This window comes from Musca domestica, unplaced genomic scaffold, assembly GCF_030504385.1.
Source record: "Musca domestica strain aabys unplaced genomic scaffold, Musca_domestica.polishedcontigs.V.1.1 59, whole genome shotgun sequence".
NCBI lineage: Eukaryota > Metazoa > Arthropoda > Insecta > Diptera > Muscidae > Musca > Musca domestica.
The window spans coordinates 1,434,945-1,451,259 of record NW_026712362.1 but is presented as its reverse complement, the minus strand read 5'-3'; the positions used below and the strand labels follow the sequence as shown (position 1 = coordinate 1,451,259).

The following is a 16,315-nucleotide window of genomic DNA, read 5'->3' as shown; positions in this document are numbered from 1 at the left end:
CGAAACAAGTAAAAAAGCTGTAAGTTCGGCCGCGCCAAACTATTAATACCCTCCACCACTTGGTACAAATTTGGCAATTTCCACAAAAAAAAAAATAAATAAATAAATAAATAAAATCCGTTAAAAATTCTGTTAAAATCTTAAAAATACCGAATGCTTATACGACGACGTGGACCTGCATAGGCAACTTTTGTCATAAGTTTTTACAATATTTAATTTTTCTCGGGGTACCGTTATATGGGGACTATATGAAGACGTGGATCTACAAGGCTCATTTTTTGACTTAGGATGTAGTATCTATTACGAACTTCAAATATCAAATTTGAAACGATTCCGGTAAACAATGTCGCTAAAATCATTAAAATCCCGAATATCGGCGGGTACCGTTATATGGAGACTATATGAAGACGTGGACCTACATGGCTCATTTTTTGACTTAGGATGTAGTATCCATTACGAACTTCAAATGCAAAATTTGAAACAATTCCGATGAATAATGTCGCTAAAATCATCAAAATACCGAATATCGGAAGGTACCGTTATATGGGGACTATATGATAACTTGGACCTACATGGCCCATTTTCGAACTTTACCTGCCTAATGGCAAAATATACATGTGTGCAAAATTTTAGCCTTCTATCTCTATTTGTTCGAAAGATAGCGTGATTACAACAGACAGACAGACAGACGGACATGGCTAAATCGTCTTAGAATTTTACGCTGATCAAGTATATATATACCTTGTTGGGTCTGACATGAGTATTTCGAGGAGTTACAAACGGAATGACAAAATTAATATACCCTCCATAGTATGGTGGAGGGTATAAAAATATTAAAAATTGCAGGTAAAACCCAGGAGATTATTATAGTAGAGCTAACAAGTAAAAAATAAGCTAGCTTCGACCGGGTCGAACATTTTTATCACCAATTGTAAGGAACTTGGAAGATTCCAAAAATTTTTGGTAAAAAATGTCCTTGAAATTATTAAAATATCGAATATCCGGTGGTATAGTCAAGTGAGCCTAGCCAATTTTCTGGCAGCGAGGGCGGTGCCAATTGTAAATTCGAAATACCTAATATCGGATATACCCCATATAATGATATGGGGGTTCTACGAAAATGTGGACCTGGATGAGCAAGTTTCTATCACAAGAAGAGAAAGCCTATTACCAACTCCAAATACCGAGTTTGAAAAAAAATCCAATAAAAAGTGTGACACAAATCATTATATGGGGTCTATAACCAACTTGGACCTAAAAAAATATTTATATGGAGGCTATATAAAACTATGGACCTATGTAGTAAATTTCCAATACAAAAAATTCTACGGACCCCCAATTTGAGTAAAAATTTGTGCACCCACATCACTTCGTTCGGACTCTAAGGTGATTGCCACAGACGAATATGGCTAAATCTACTTAGAATCTTATGCTGATCAAAATATATATACTTTGTTTAAAATCGCTTTCAATCAATTTTGTTTATAAAAAATAATTTATTTTCGACAAATTTAGCACTTTTTTCGATTTTATTGCAAATTTTCTTATATTTTCACTTGCTATATCCGGTATGGCTTGTGAAAAACCTCTATAATTCTTAAAAAAGTCTAGTGTTCTTAAGCCAAAATTATCTAAGGCCTTTATATAGCCTTGACCCTATACAAAGGAACCCTAATATTTTGACATATATTTCAAAATATTTAATATGAAGCTTTGTAAATTTGTACAGAGCTTTGGATTACTTCAAAAATCTTTCGTTTAAAAAGGGGGTCTTATCGGTCCACTTTTTGATATCTTCCCCATATAAAACCCACATTTTTAACGAACATTTTTAAGGGCTTTTTACGACATGGATTTTATGAAGAATATTTCTTCACGTGGTCTCTTATCAAAGTGGATTTTTTTAAAGAATATTTTTGAAGCTCCCATCAATGATGGTTTAAACAAAACATTTTTCTAGGCCTCTTTAACATATTGTACAATGGTATCGGTACTTACCTATCAAAAATAACCAAAATTACGAGATTCACTCCAAGATCTATCGATTTTATTTTAACACTTTCTTTATAGCTTGGTAAAGGCATATCGACCATATTTGTTATTTGTTCTCTACATAAACGTCCGAATTATTTGAGATCCTCGAGTGAACCAGAACTAACTTGAATATAGCAAAATTACAGTAGATTACATAGTCTCACAATAATTTATAAACATCTGTTAGACTCTCATACGTGCTTGGCATTTTCCTTCAAAAAAAGTGCAAGACAAGCATCATGGAAGACTTGGAAACAACCTGACATTATTGACATCTTAATTTAAGATATCCTCATAGTATAGCTTGGGGTGGACATGAACTGCGATTCAATAAAATTCAAGTGGAAAACACTTTCATAAATAGAGTTATTTTACATTTACATTCTCTATCTTCCGAATGGAGCGACTAGATCGAAAATCGCTTCGCAGAAGCCGAAAAATGGCTTGTGAGCTGAACATATCGCAATATTCCATTCGGCAAATATTGAAAAAAGAGCTCGGGGTAAAGCCAATGAAATTCCAAAAAGTGCAAGAACTTGCACCGCAACACAGAGAAAATAGACTCAAAAGAGCTGAGGAGTTGCTTCGCTTGGCCGGAAGTGGTGAACTGTCCAATTTGGTTTTCTCCGATGAGAAAACATTCGTTGTCCAACAGTTTGTAAACAAACAAAACGATCGTGCCAAAGAGGTCAGCTGAAAATGTACACTTTCGGTTGGCCACCAGAACTCAAGCGCCAGGCCATGGTGATGTAGTGTGGTGGTGTGGACCGCCATAACAGCCGATGGTCGCTCTCCGCTCGTATTAATCGACCGTGGTATCAGAAGAAATGCCGAATATTATCTCGAAAATATTCTGGAGGGTGTATTAAAGCCTTGGACACGCAAGCATTTTCGACATTCCAACAGGACTCATTTTACAGATAGACGGGCGGACGGACGGACATAGCTAGATCGACTCCAGTTTGGTTCGATGAGGCACGTTTTGGCCGTATAAAATGATATATACCCTCTCTAGACATGTGGCTGAGGGTATAAAAATAACCCAAATAGCGAAACCCATATTTAGGTTGGTTGAAAATTGTGGCGGAAACCTTCAAAATACCGAAAATCGGGATGTGCTGCTATATGGGGGTTTTTAACAAATAATGAATATGTAGCGAATATTTTTTATTGAGAGAAATAGAGATAACAGACCTACCGATAACCCCAAATTTAAAGTTTCAGCTAATTTGGTTGGAAATAGTGGCAGAAACCTCAAAAATACCGATAATAAGGTATGTATCGTTATATGGAGCTACACCAATTAATGGACCTGAATCGAACATTTATTGCAGGAGAGAACAGACCATCCAAGAACTCCAAATGTCAAATTTCAGCTGATTTGGTTTAGTATTGTGGCAGAAATCTTCAAAATACCGAAAATCTGGAGATACCGTTATATGGGAACTATTTAAATTGGTGGACTTGAATTGAACATATTTTGCGAGGAGAGAGAGAGCAGATCTACCGAGAGTTCCAGTTGTCAAGTATCAGCTAATCTGGTTTGGAAATTGTTACAGAAACCTTCAAAATACCGAAAATCGGGAGGTACCGTTATGTAAAGACTATACCGATTAGAGAACCTCCAGCGATTTTTTTTGTAGTAAGAGAACAGACCTGCCAAGAAACCTAAATTTAAAGTTTCAACTGGCTTCGTTGGAAATTATGGCGGAAACCTTCAAAATACCAAAAATCGGGATTAATGAGATCGCTATACCAATTTCTGGACCTGTAGCGAACATTTTTTTCAAGAAGAGAAAAGACCTACCGAGAACACCAATTGTCAAGTTTAAGCTAATTTGGTTGGAAATTGTGACAGAAACCTTCAAAATACGGAAAATTTGAAGGAACTCTTGTATGGGACTCATATAGCCCATTTTTAATATCAATCAGCCTGCATATAATATAAACCTGTGTGCCAAATTTGCTCTAGATTGAATAATGTGGACTCCATTGTGATTTCACCAGACAGCCGAACATCGCTAAATCGCCTTGTAATTTTATTTTGATCTGATGATATATATATATATGTATATATATATATATATATATATATATATATATATATATATATATATATATATATATATATATATATATAGAGGTCTCCGACGAATATTTCGAGGTGTAGCATTATATTATGGAAGGTATAAAATAGTATTCAATATAGGTGTAAATCCTATATAAAGCAGCTTCAAATCAAATTTTCACATGGTGTAGGGTATAATTGTTTGCTTTCGCGGAGATTTGAACCTACGACCTTCGGTTTTGTAGTCCAAAGTGCATACGTTTAGCCGCCGATACTCGTTACTTGGTAAAATACGGGTAAGTTATTTTGTAAATTGTATGGAAATTACTCATTACTTTTTAGCTTACTGGTAATGATGAGGCTAAAAGTTTGCCATTACTAGTAATGCTGAAAGTGGCAAATATAAGTATTAAATTTTTGCCGGATAAGTAGATCTATAAAAAGACCCGTTATCATACCCAACAAAAATTTAGTGGACATATGTGTCACTTCCAGCATTACTAGTAATAACAAGTAAATGCATGCATTACCAGTAAGCAAAAAATAATGCATTACCGGATGTATATCTTCAAATAAAATACCTTTATTTTTTTAAACTGGTTCCCACTTTAAAATCACCGAGATATCGTGTTCATTTCCACCCTATGTCAATCTGAAAAGACCATTGAAATTAAGATGTCACGGATGTCAGTTCTCATATGATGCTTGATGGTATCTCACTTGCCATAACGAGGCAAATGTCAAGAATATATGAGAATCTCACAGATGTTTTTAATTTCGAGATGGCTAAAAATGCCAGATAAATTTCAAGTTGTCCTAGTCCACTCAAGGATCTCAAACACTGCGGAACATTTCGGAAATATAACCCAAATCAACGTTGAAACATGGCCAAAACGGTGGCACAAAGCTATGATAAAACCATACTTTTCATAAAAATATCTTCGGCCGTTTGTGGCGCGAATGTTTTGAATCCTGCCTACAGGATGAATATCCTTACCTGGATTGTTATTGTGTGTATAAATTTGTATTATGTCTTTACTGGCTATACGCTCTATGTGAATATCTATGTAGAAAAGGATTGGCCGAATGTATTGCAAGTCCTGTGCTATTTGGGTAGTGCGGTGCAGGTGAGGTGAGGGCGGGATGGTACCAAGGAAATTCAGAAAAAATATATTTCCAAAGTTTCTTTAATCTCTCAATTGCAGGGTTACTGCAAACTCCTCAATGCCATCCACAACAAGGAGTCTCTGCGATTTTTGGATCAGGAGTTACGTGAAATCTATCTCGAATACGATCAAAAGCATGCCGATTATCGCTATTGTCTCAAGACGACCATTGATCGGGCGAATAAATTCATTAAATTTATGATAATTTTTCAAATTTTAATATCGGGTAGTCTGATTGGTGTGGCACCATTCTATCGCCTGGTATTCAATCAGCGGATTTTCGTAATGCAATTTCTGCTGCCCGGTGTAGATCCATCGACGGAATATGGTTATTTCGTCATGAACTGTATGCACTGTATTTGCATAATATTCGGATCGTTTGGGAATTTCGCGGCGGATTTGTTCTTTTTCGTCGTTGTCAGTCATGTGCCAATGTTTAAGGATATTTTGACGTGTAAATTTCATGATTTAAATGATCTTCTGGAGGAGGAGGTTGCAGATAATGAGAATAATAATAATAATAATCGTATTAAAGATGTGAGGGAGGATTTTCGATCTTTGCTTATAGATATTTTTAAGTGGCATCAACGGTATTTGAGGTTGGTCTGATATTTATCATTATTTTTTATTTTTTGATTTTTTATTATTTAATTCGATTTTTATTTTAAATTATTTCAAATGTATGTTAAATAAAACTGAGCTGAAAGTCTTTCTTTTTGTTGTGCTTTATTTATTCAATTTTTTTTATATTTTAATAATATTTTTTTATTTTTTAGTATTCAAAAAATTTTAGTATTCAAAAAATAAATTTATTTTTTTCACGTAATTTTTTTTTATTTATTTCAAATAGAAGTTGAATAAAACTGAGCTCGGCGTCTTTATTGTTGTTGTTTCTCATTTATATATATATATATATATATATATATATATATATATATATATATATATATATATATATTAATATTTAAATAATAAAATGTTTTTTTTTAATTATTAATTATAACTGTTAATTATTTTTTTATTTTAATAATAAATTGGTATTCTTTTTTAATTGTAGTGTTCAAAACATAAATTTCGTTTTTTAATTTTTTTTCAAGAATTAATTTTTTTATCTGTTTAAAATTTATTTTTTTAAATTACATCAAATTTTTAACTGAAATTATTTCAAAAATAAATTTCTTTTTTATTTTTTTTCAAGTAATTATTGTTTTTATTTTTTTTTTTAAATTTATTATTTTTAATTATCTCAAATTTTTAATATATATATATATATATATATATATATATATATATATACAAATTCATTTTTATATATATATATATATATATATATATATATATATATATATATATATATATATATATATATATATATATATATATATATATATATATATATATATATATATATATATATATATATATATATATATATATATATATATATATTTGTTATTAATTTATTAATAATTTATTTCAAATATTAATTAAATTAAACTGAGGTAGAGGTTTTAATTTGTGAGTTTTTATATATTTTTTTTCATAAATAAATATATTTATTTTTTTTAAATTTTTATTCAAATAATTAATTTATTTTCTAATTTTTATTATTATTGTTTTATTATTTATTTATAATTTATTTATTTTAAATGTAAATTCAATAAAACAGAGTTCGAAGTCTTTATTTTTGTTGTTTTTTTTTCAATTTAATTTTTTATATTTAAATAATAAAAATCTATTTTTTTATCTTATTTTTTATATTCATAAAATAATTTTATATATTTATTTTTTTGATTTTTTTTAATTCAAATAAGTAATTTATTTTTTCTACTTATATTATTATTTTATCATTAATTTTTTTTTGATTTCTTATTATTTATTTTTTATAATTTTTTTATTTTATATTATTTCAAAAATAAATTAAATCGACTGAACCATATTTCCATAATTCTTTTGTTCTTTTTATTTATTTAATTGTTTAAATAAGTAAAATTGTATTTTAATTTATGTTTTAATATTCAAAAAATATCTGTTTTTGATTTTTTTATTTAAATAATTAATTTATTTCCTTAACTTATTTTTTTTTTATTTTTTTTTGTTTACAATGAATTTATTTTAAATTATTTCAAATGTAAGTTAAAAAAATAAAGATCGAAATTTTTATTTTTTTATTTTGTTACAGTTTAATAATAAATTTGTATTTTTTTATTTGTTGTAATATACAAAAATAATTTTTTAGGAATGTTTTTATTCAAATAATTATTTTATTTTCTTAACTTCTTTTTTTTATTTTCTCATTCATTTTTTCTGATTTATTCATTTATTTATTAATTTATAAATTATTTAAAATGTAAGTTAACTAAAACTGGGCACGAGACCTCAATTTTTGTTATTTTTATTTATTTAAATTTTTAAATTTAAATAGTAAAATTCTATGTTTTTAATTATTTTTAATATTCTAAAAATAAATTTATTTATTTATATTTTAATTTTTTTTTTTATTCAAATAATTAATTTATTTTTTTTTTTCAATTGATATTATTATTACTTTTTTCTGATTTTTTTATTTATTTATTTATAAATAATTTAAAATTTAAGTTAAATAAATCTGGGCACGACATCTCTATTTTGTTATTTTGTTATTTATTAATTTTTTATATTTAAACAGTAAAATTCTATGTTTTTAATTATTTTTAATATTCTAAAAATTAATTTATTTATTTGTTAATTTTTGTTTTTAATTTTTTTTTATTCAAATAATTAATATATTTTTTCAACTGGTGTTATCATTATGTTTTTTATTTATTTTAAATTATTTCAAATTTAAGTTTAATAAAACTGAATTTAAGGTCTTTATTTTTGTTGTTTTTTTACTTATTTATATTTTTGTTATGTTTAAAAAACAAAATTCTGTTTTTAATTATTTTAATTATTAAAAAATATATTCATTTATATATCTTTTTAGATTTTTTTTATTCAAATAATTAATTTATTTTCCCAACTTATATCTTTTGTTTGTATTTAAATAATAAAATTCTATTTTTTAAATTTTTTTAATATTCAAAAATCAAAATTTTTTTTATTAATAATTAATTTATTTTATTAATATTATTAATAATAATTAATTTATTTTCCCAACTTAGTTTTAGTTTATTTATTTATGATTTATTAATTTTAAATTATTTCAAATATAAGTTAAATAAAAATGAGCTCTAGGTCCTTATTTTTCTTGTTTTTTATTTATTTAATGAAATTCTTTAAATAACAAAATTCTATTATTTAATTAAAATAAAATTTTTTATTCAAATAATTAATTTATATTTTCACATTTTTTTTTAATCATTAATTATTTTCTGATTTTTAGTTATTTATTTAAAATTTATTTTTTAATTGCTTCAAATATAACTTAAATATAACTAAGCTCGAAGCCTTTATTCTTGTTGTTTTGTATTTATTTATATTTTTATATTTTAAATTTAAGTACTAATATTATGTTTTTAATTATTTTTAATATTTAAAAAACAATTCTTTTTTTTTAATTATCAATAAAATTAAATTTATTCAACTTTTTTTTTGTGAAAATTTATTTTCCTCTTGCAGATTCATCGCCATTGTAAAGGAGAATTATTTTTGGGTTCTTTTGGTGGAAATGGGCACAGTGGCCCTTAGCTTGGCCTCAACTCTGTTCTGCTTAATTTTGGGAACTTGGCCGGGAGGCCAATCGTACTTGGCATATTGCTTTATAATGTTGTACATCTATTGTGGTCTGGGAACGGTGGTTGAAGTGACTGTGAGTATATCTGTCTAAATCTCCATAAACCAAAACTCGCCAATAGATAACAAAAATTTGGTTTAAAATAAAATATTTTCTAGACCTCCAAAAATCCTAGAGTCTGCGGAAAATATTTGTATGGCTATTTAAAAAAAATATTCCTTAAAAATACAAGTTTTAGGAAATTTTAAAATATATATTATTTTTAGAATTCCTCAAAATTTGATGTCTTTTTTAAAAAAATATTTTCTCAAGACTTTTTTTTAAAGAATATTACTTTTCAAAACTTCCCATAATTTTTGATTTAAACAAAAAATGTTTTAAGACCACCCACAAAAACATTTTATCCCCCTGAAAAATCGCTTTCATGGGCCTCCATAATTTCATGATTTCTCTTCTTCTCTTCCAGAACGATGGCTTTATTGATTCCTGTTACACTGAGATCATTTGGTACAAGCTGCCCGTTTCGCAGAGGAAAATGTTACGAATGATGCTGATGATGGCCCAGAATACAGACGGCCTAACAATTGGCTCTGTTATTCCCCTCTCCATGAATACGGGTCTACAGCTGACCAAAACTATTTACACCATGACAATGATGTTGATTAATTTTCTTGAGTGAATGGCACTGTGCAAGTTTTTAAAACCACCTGAGATGGATAGCTTGCACCTTTAGTAGTATGCACCCGGTAGCTGTATTTATCAAAAGAAATCCATGCCTTGAGACGTCTATGGATAATTTACTAATCACTTAATAAAATAATATAAAAAAGGGAACAATCACAAAAATACAGGTAGCCCTAAGACACCTAATAAAAATTCCCTGAGATCGCTTTCAGCTCTTCTATGATTAGAGGTTTTCTATAGATACTACGATAACCTTTCCTAATTCTCCATATTCTTAGAGTAGCTAATCGCACACCACTCTACTGCAGAATGGGTGACCCTTTTAGAGAAAGAGGCCATTGCTGTAGAGAAGCTGGCCTCAGAGGCCACTATTTTAGAGAAGCCGGCCTCAGAGTCATCTAATGTACACCAGCGGACCACATAGGCCTCTAATGTGGAGTAGCTGGTCTCAGAGCTAGCCTTAGTATTCTCTACTGTAGAGTAGCAAGCCTTAGAGTCCTCTACTGTAGAGTAGCAGGCATTAGAAGCCTCCACTATAGAGAAGATGGCCATAGAGGCCACTACTGTATAGTAGCTGGCCTTAGAGGCCTCTACTATAGAGTAGGTGGCCAAAGAGGTTTCTACTGTAGAGTAACTGGTCTTAGAGGCGTCTACTAACGAGAAGCTGGTTTCAAAGGCGAATACTATCGAGTAGCTGGCCACAGAAGGCACTACTCTCGAATAGCTGGCCTCATAGCCGGGTTCTGTCGAGTGCTACTCCTAGAAGCCTCTACTATAGAGTAGATGGTCTTAGAGGCCACTACTGTATAGTAGCTGACCTAAGAGACCTCTTCTTTAGAGTAGCTGGCCTTAAAGGCCTCTACTATGGAGTAGGTGGCCCTAGAGGTCTCTACTGTAGAGTAGCTGGTCTTAGAGTCGTCTACTAACGAGAAGCTGGTTTCAAAGGCGAATACTATCGCGTAGCTGGCCACAGAGGGCACTACTGTCGAATAGCTGGCCTCAGAGCCGGCTACTGTCGAGTGCTGGTCCTAGAAGCCTCTACTATAGAGTAGATGGTCTTAGAGGCCACTACCGTATAGCAGCTGACCTTAGAGGCCCCTACTGTATAGTAGCTGACCTTAGAGACCTCTCCTTTAGAGTAGCTGGCCTCGAAGGCCTCTACTGTAGTGTAGAGTAGCTGACCTTAGAGACCTCTCCTTTAGAGTAGCTGGCCTCAAAGGCCTCTCCTTTAGAGTAGCTGGCCTCAAAGGCCTCTACTGTAGAGTAGTTGGCCATAGAGGCCTCTACTCCAGAGTAGCTGTCCTTATAGGTTTTTACTGTAGAGTATTTGACCTCAGAGGCCTCTACTGTAAAGTATCTGGGTGTAGAGGCCTATACTGTGGAGCCATCTATCGTATAGTAGCTGGTCACAGAGTCCCCTACTGCAGGGTAGCTGGCCTTAGAGGTGTCTGCTGCGGATTAGCTGGCCTAAGAGGCCACTACTGTTGAGTATCTTGCCTCAGTGGCCTCTACTTTAGGGTAGATTGCCTCAGAGGTCTATACTGCCAAGTAGTTGGTTTTTCCTGTAGTGTAGCTGCCCTCAGTGGTCACTACAGTAAGTCACCTGGTCTTAGAGGCCGCTACTGTCGAGAAGCTGGCCTTAGGGTCTCCTACTTTGTAGAGGAGAGGCAGCTGGCCTCTATCACGGAGTAGCCTCTATCACGGAGTAGCTATTCTGCAGAATAGCTGGCCATAGAAGCCTATAATGTAGAGTAACTGGTCCTAGAGGCCTCTACTGTAGGGTAGCTAGCCACAGAGGCCTCTACTGTAGAGCAGCTAGTCTTCAAGGCTTGACTGTAGAGTAACTTAAGAGACCTATATTTTAGAGTAGCTGGCCTTAAAGCCCTCTACTGTAGAGTAGCTGGCCTTAGAGGCCTCTGCTGTACATTAGATGGTATCAGAGTACTCAGAAGCTGGTATCAGAGGCTAATACTGTCGAGTAGATGGTCTCAGAGTCCACTACTGTAGAGATGCTGTCCGCAGAGGCTTCTACTGTAGAGTAGCTGTCCGTAGAGACCACTACTGTAGAGTAACTAGCCTTAGTGGGGCACAGATGTCGCCGCTGTTGGCTCAGGGGCCACTGCTGTAAGCTAAACGTTCTCTCAGTTTGCTACTCGGGACTAGAGGCTTCGGAGGCCTTCACTATAAAGCAGTTGGCCTCAGAGGCACTTATCTGGAGTAGATGGTCTCAGAGATCACTGTTGTAGAGAAGATGTTTTCAGATGGCGTTACTGTCTTAATTGTCTCTACTGCGGTTTAGCTGGTCTCCTTTAGCTTATTAGCGTTTTACAGTCTCAACTGTAATTTAATTGCAAGCCTCTTTTTCCCCCTTCAGGCTAATCGAGAATAATGTGTTAAATTATGCTGTCAAAAATGACAGGTGGTTTGAACGTCTCTTACATGTCTTTGAAAGTGAATGTCGGGAATGCCTGAGATCCTGGCAGGTGGTGTAATTTTTTGTAAGGTTACAGTCTGGCCATAATTCCACTTAACGGTTCAACGCAACACAGAACGGGTTTCATAGAAAAAATCTCGGCCGAAAATATGGCCAAAACCCTTGTACAGCGCTATGAAACAATAGTCCGCCTAATAAAAATTTGCTCGGCTTTTTGTGGTGCGAATATTTTTCATCCTTCCTACAGGATGAATATCCTCACTTGGACTGTGGTTATTTTCATAAATCTATATTTTGCCTTTACCGGATATACACTTTATGTGAATATTTACATAGAAAAGGATTGGCCGAATATTTTGCAGGTCCTGTGCTATTTGGGTAGTGCTATGCAGGTGAGTTGGATTAATAAAAAGAAACTGAAATTAAATTGAGTGACATCCTTTCCCTCGCAGGGCTATTGCAAACTTTTAAATGCCATAGGGAATAAGGACAATATACGATATTTGACGGATGAACTACGGGAAATCTATCGGAAATATGATCTGAAACATGCCGATTATCGTTGCTGTCTCCAGAAGAGCATTAACACGGTGAATCGATTCATCTAATGTATGGCCATTATCCATTTCTCCATTACCATGAGTTTGATTGCCGTCGTGCCATTCTATCGCGTGGTATTCAATGAGCGAATATTTGTAATGCAATTTTTGCTACCCGGAATCGACCCGAATACCGCCTATGGTTACCTCATGATGAATTGTATGCATTGCATTTGTATTTTGTTCGGATCATTTGGAAATTTCGCAGCTGATCTGTGCTTTTTCACCATCGTCAGTCATGTGCCGTTGTTCAAGGATTTGCTGAGGTGTAAATGTCAGGATCTAAATGACATCCTTGAGGAGGGGAAAGATGTTGAGCAGGAGGGAATTGGTGATTGTCAAATTCTGTTGAAAGATATTTTTCAATGGCATCAGAAGTATATGATGTGAGACCTTTGAACATTTTTATGGGATGGAGTTTTTTTATTTTTCACTTTATCTACAGATACATTACCACGGTCAAGGACAACTATTTTTGGGTCCTGATCATTGAAATGGGTACAGTGGCACTTAGTCTTGCCTCAACTCTATTCTGTTTAATTTTGGGCACATGGCCAGGTGGTCTCACATATCTTGCCTACTGCCTGATGATGTTGTATATCTACTGTGGTCTGGGCACACTCGTTGAAGTGACGGTAAGTCGGAGGTAAACCTTTTTGGAGAAGAGACAACGAAAACTAAATCCTGAACTTCAAAGTAGTGGCCTCTGGGGCCAGCAAGTCTACAGTAGCGACCTCTGAGGCCATTTACTCTACAGAAGCGACCTCTGAGACTATATATTCTATAGTAATGATCTCTGGGACCAGCCAGTCTACAGTAGTGGTCTATGAGGCCAGCTACTCTGTAGTAGAGGGCTCCTAGAAAAGCCTCTAAGAAAAGCTACTCTACAGTAGTGGCCTCTTGGGCCAGCTATTCCCCAGTAGCGGCATCTGAAGCCACCTACTTTACAGTAGTGCCCTTTGAGCCCTGCTAATTTACAGTATTGGCCTCTGAGGCTAACTACTCTACAGTAGGGGTCTCTGAGGCTAGCATCTCTACCGTAGAGGCCTCTAAGAAAAGCTACTCTACAGTAGTGGCCTCTTGGGCCAGCTATTCCCCAGTAGCGGCATCTGAAGCCACCTACTTTACAGTAGTGCCCTTTGAGCCCTGCTAATCTGCAGTAGTGGCCTCTGAAGCTAACTAATCTACAGTAGGGGCCACTGAGGACAGCTACTCCACTGTAGAGACCACTGAGGCCAGCTACTCAAAATGTAGAGGTCTCCGAGGGCAACTACTCAAGAGTATAGGCCCCTGAGGCCAGATAGTCTACAGTAGAGGCCTCTGAATCCAACTACTCAACAGTAGAGGGTTCTAAGGAAAGCTACCCAACCGTAGAGATCTCTGCATTGTCGGCCTCTTAGACCAGGTACTCTACAGAAGTGGCATCTAAGCTCAGCTACTACTCAGTATCGACCTCTGAAGCCACCTACTTTACAGTAGTGCCCTTTGAGCCCTGCTAATCTACAGTAGGGGCCCCTGGGGCCAGCTACTCAACTGTAGAGGCCACTGAGGCCAGCTACTCTACAGTAGAGGCCACTGAGGCTAGGTACTCTATAATAGAGGCCTCTGAGGCCAGCTGTTCTACTGTAGTGACCTCTGAAGGCAGCTACATTAAAGTAAAAACCAACTACTTGGCAGTAGAGGCCTCTGGGCCAGCTACTCCCCAGTAATGGCCTCTGAAGTCACCTACTTCACAGTAGTGACCTCTAAGCCCTGCTAATTTGCAGTATTGGCCTCTGAGGCTAACTACTCTACAGTAGGGGTCTCTAAGGCTAGCATCTCTACCGTAGAGGCCTCTAAGAAAAGCTACTCTACAGTAGTGGCCTCTTGGGCCAGCTATTCCCCAGTAGCGGCATCTGAAGCCACCTACTTTACAGTAGTGCCCTTTGAGCCCTGCTAATCTGCAGTAGTGGCCTCTGAGGCTAACTAATTTACTGTAGGGGTCCTAAGGCCAGCTACTCAACTGTAGAGGCCACTGAAGCCAGCTACTCAAAATGTAGACGCCTTTGAGGGCAACTACTCAACAGCAGAGGCCTCTGAGGCCAGCTTCTTTACAGTAGTCGCCTCTAAGTCGTTCTTATCTACAGCAATGGCCTCAGAGGCCAGCTACACAAGAGTAGAGGCCTCTGAGGGCAACAACTCAACAGTAGTAGGTTCTTAGAAAACCTACCCAACAGTAGAGGCCTCTGAGGTCTGAGGCCAGTTACTCTACAGTAGAGGTCTCTGAGGCCAGCTACTTTATAGTGGAGGGCACTGCGGCCAGTTACTCAACAGTAGAGGTTTCTACAGTATAGGCCTCTAAGAACAGGTACTCTACAGTAGTGGCCTCTGAAGCCACCAACTTTACAGTAATGCCCTCTGAGAACTGCTAATCTGCAGTAGTGCCCTCTGAGGTCAACTAATATACAGAAGGGGGCTCTGAGGCCAGCTACTCAACTGTGGAGGCCACTGAGGCCAGCTACTCAAAATAAAAAAACCTGTGAGGCCAGCTACTTCACAGTAGTTGCCTCTAAGTCGTTCTTATCTACAGTAGTGGCCTCAGAGGCCAGCTACACAACGATAGAGGCCTCTGAGGTCAGCTACTTTACAGGTCAGCTAGAGACCAGCTTCTTTACAGTAGTGGACTTTGAGACCACCTACTAAACAGTAGAAGCCAATGAGGCCAGCTACTCTCCAGTAGAGGCCACTGAGGCCAGCTTCTTTACAGTAGTGGCTTCTGATACCACCTACATTACAGTAGTGATCCATGAGCACTGCTACTCCACAGTAATAGCCTCTAAAGCCACCTACTTTACAGTAGTGGCCTTTGAGGCCAGCTAATCTACAGTAGTGACCTCTGAGGTCAGCTAATCTACAGTAGTGACCTCTGAGGCCAGCTAATCTACAGTAGTGACCTCTGAGGTCAACTACTCTACAGTAGTGACCTCTGAGGTCAACTACTCTACATTAGTGACCTTTCATGCGAACTTCTCTACAGTAGAGGGAACTGAGTACAGCTACCCTACAGTAGGGGGCTCTAAGGCCAGCTTCACAACAATTGTGATTTATACAGTAGTTTCTGACGTATTTTTAACTTTTTTTCTTCCTCACAGAATGATGGCTTTATTGATTCCGGCTACACTGACGTCATCTGGTACAAACTGCCCATGGTCGAGCGAAAAATGATACAAATGATGGTTATGATGGCCCAGAATACTGGCGGTCTTACAATTGGTTCAGTTGTACCTCTTACCATGAATACCGGTCTGCAATTGACCAAGGCAATTTATACCATGACCATGATGTTGATAAATTTTCTTGAATAAAAGACATCAGAAGGTGTCGGTCAAAATTCGATTAATTTTTTTTTTTCAAAGGCTAACCATGAAAGGAGGACTTTTTGTACTGGTTTAATGAATTATTTCTCCGGGTTTTTTCTCTTCATTTTTCTAAAAATCTCTCCCTCTCAATTAACTCTTTTTTCCTATTTTTTTAGCCAAAAAATCGGTATCCTAATATTTTTTGTACATATTTTTTTCTTCTTTTGTGAAATTCCACAACTTTTCAAATTCAAGGGGATTACGTTGAAATTGCCTG

The 16,315-nt window shown here is 35.0% G+C and overlaps 2 protein-coding genes across 2 annotated transcripts; both read left to right on the top strand.

The window, feature by feature from the left end:
- Positions 1-4,905: 4,905 nt before the first annotated feature.
- LOC131805628 (odorant receptor 67d-like) lies at positions 4,906-9,887 on the top strand. The gene is made up of 4 exons (XM_059129026.1): positions 4,906-5,229; positions 5,308-5,867; positions 8,869-9,058; positions 9,450-9,887. The coding sequence occupies exons 1-4, from the start codon at positions 4,987-4,989 to the stop codon at positions 9,660-9,662; spliced, it is 1,206 nt and encodes a 401-aa protein (XP_058985009.1). The 5' UTR covers positions 4,906-4,986; the 3' UTR covers positions 9,663-9,887.
- Positions 9,888-11,616: 1,729 nt separating this feature from the next.
- On the top strand, positions 11,617-16,070 carry LOC101896369 (odorant receptor 67d-like). Its single transcript, XM_011297017.2, has 4 exons — positions 11,617-12,493; positions 12,554-13,086; positions 13,146-13,335; positions 15,832-16,070. The coding sequence occupies exons 2-4, from the start codon at positions 12,713-12,715 to the stop codon at positions 16,042-16,044; spliced, it is 777 nt and encodes a 258-aa protein (XP_011295319.2). The 5' UTR covers positions 11,617-12,493; positions 12,554-12,712; the 3' UTR covers positions 16,045-16,070.
- The last annotated feature ends 245 nt before the right edge of the window (positions 16,071-16,315 follow it).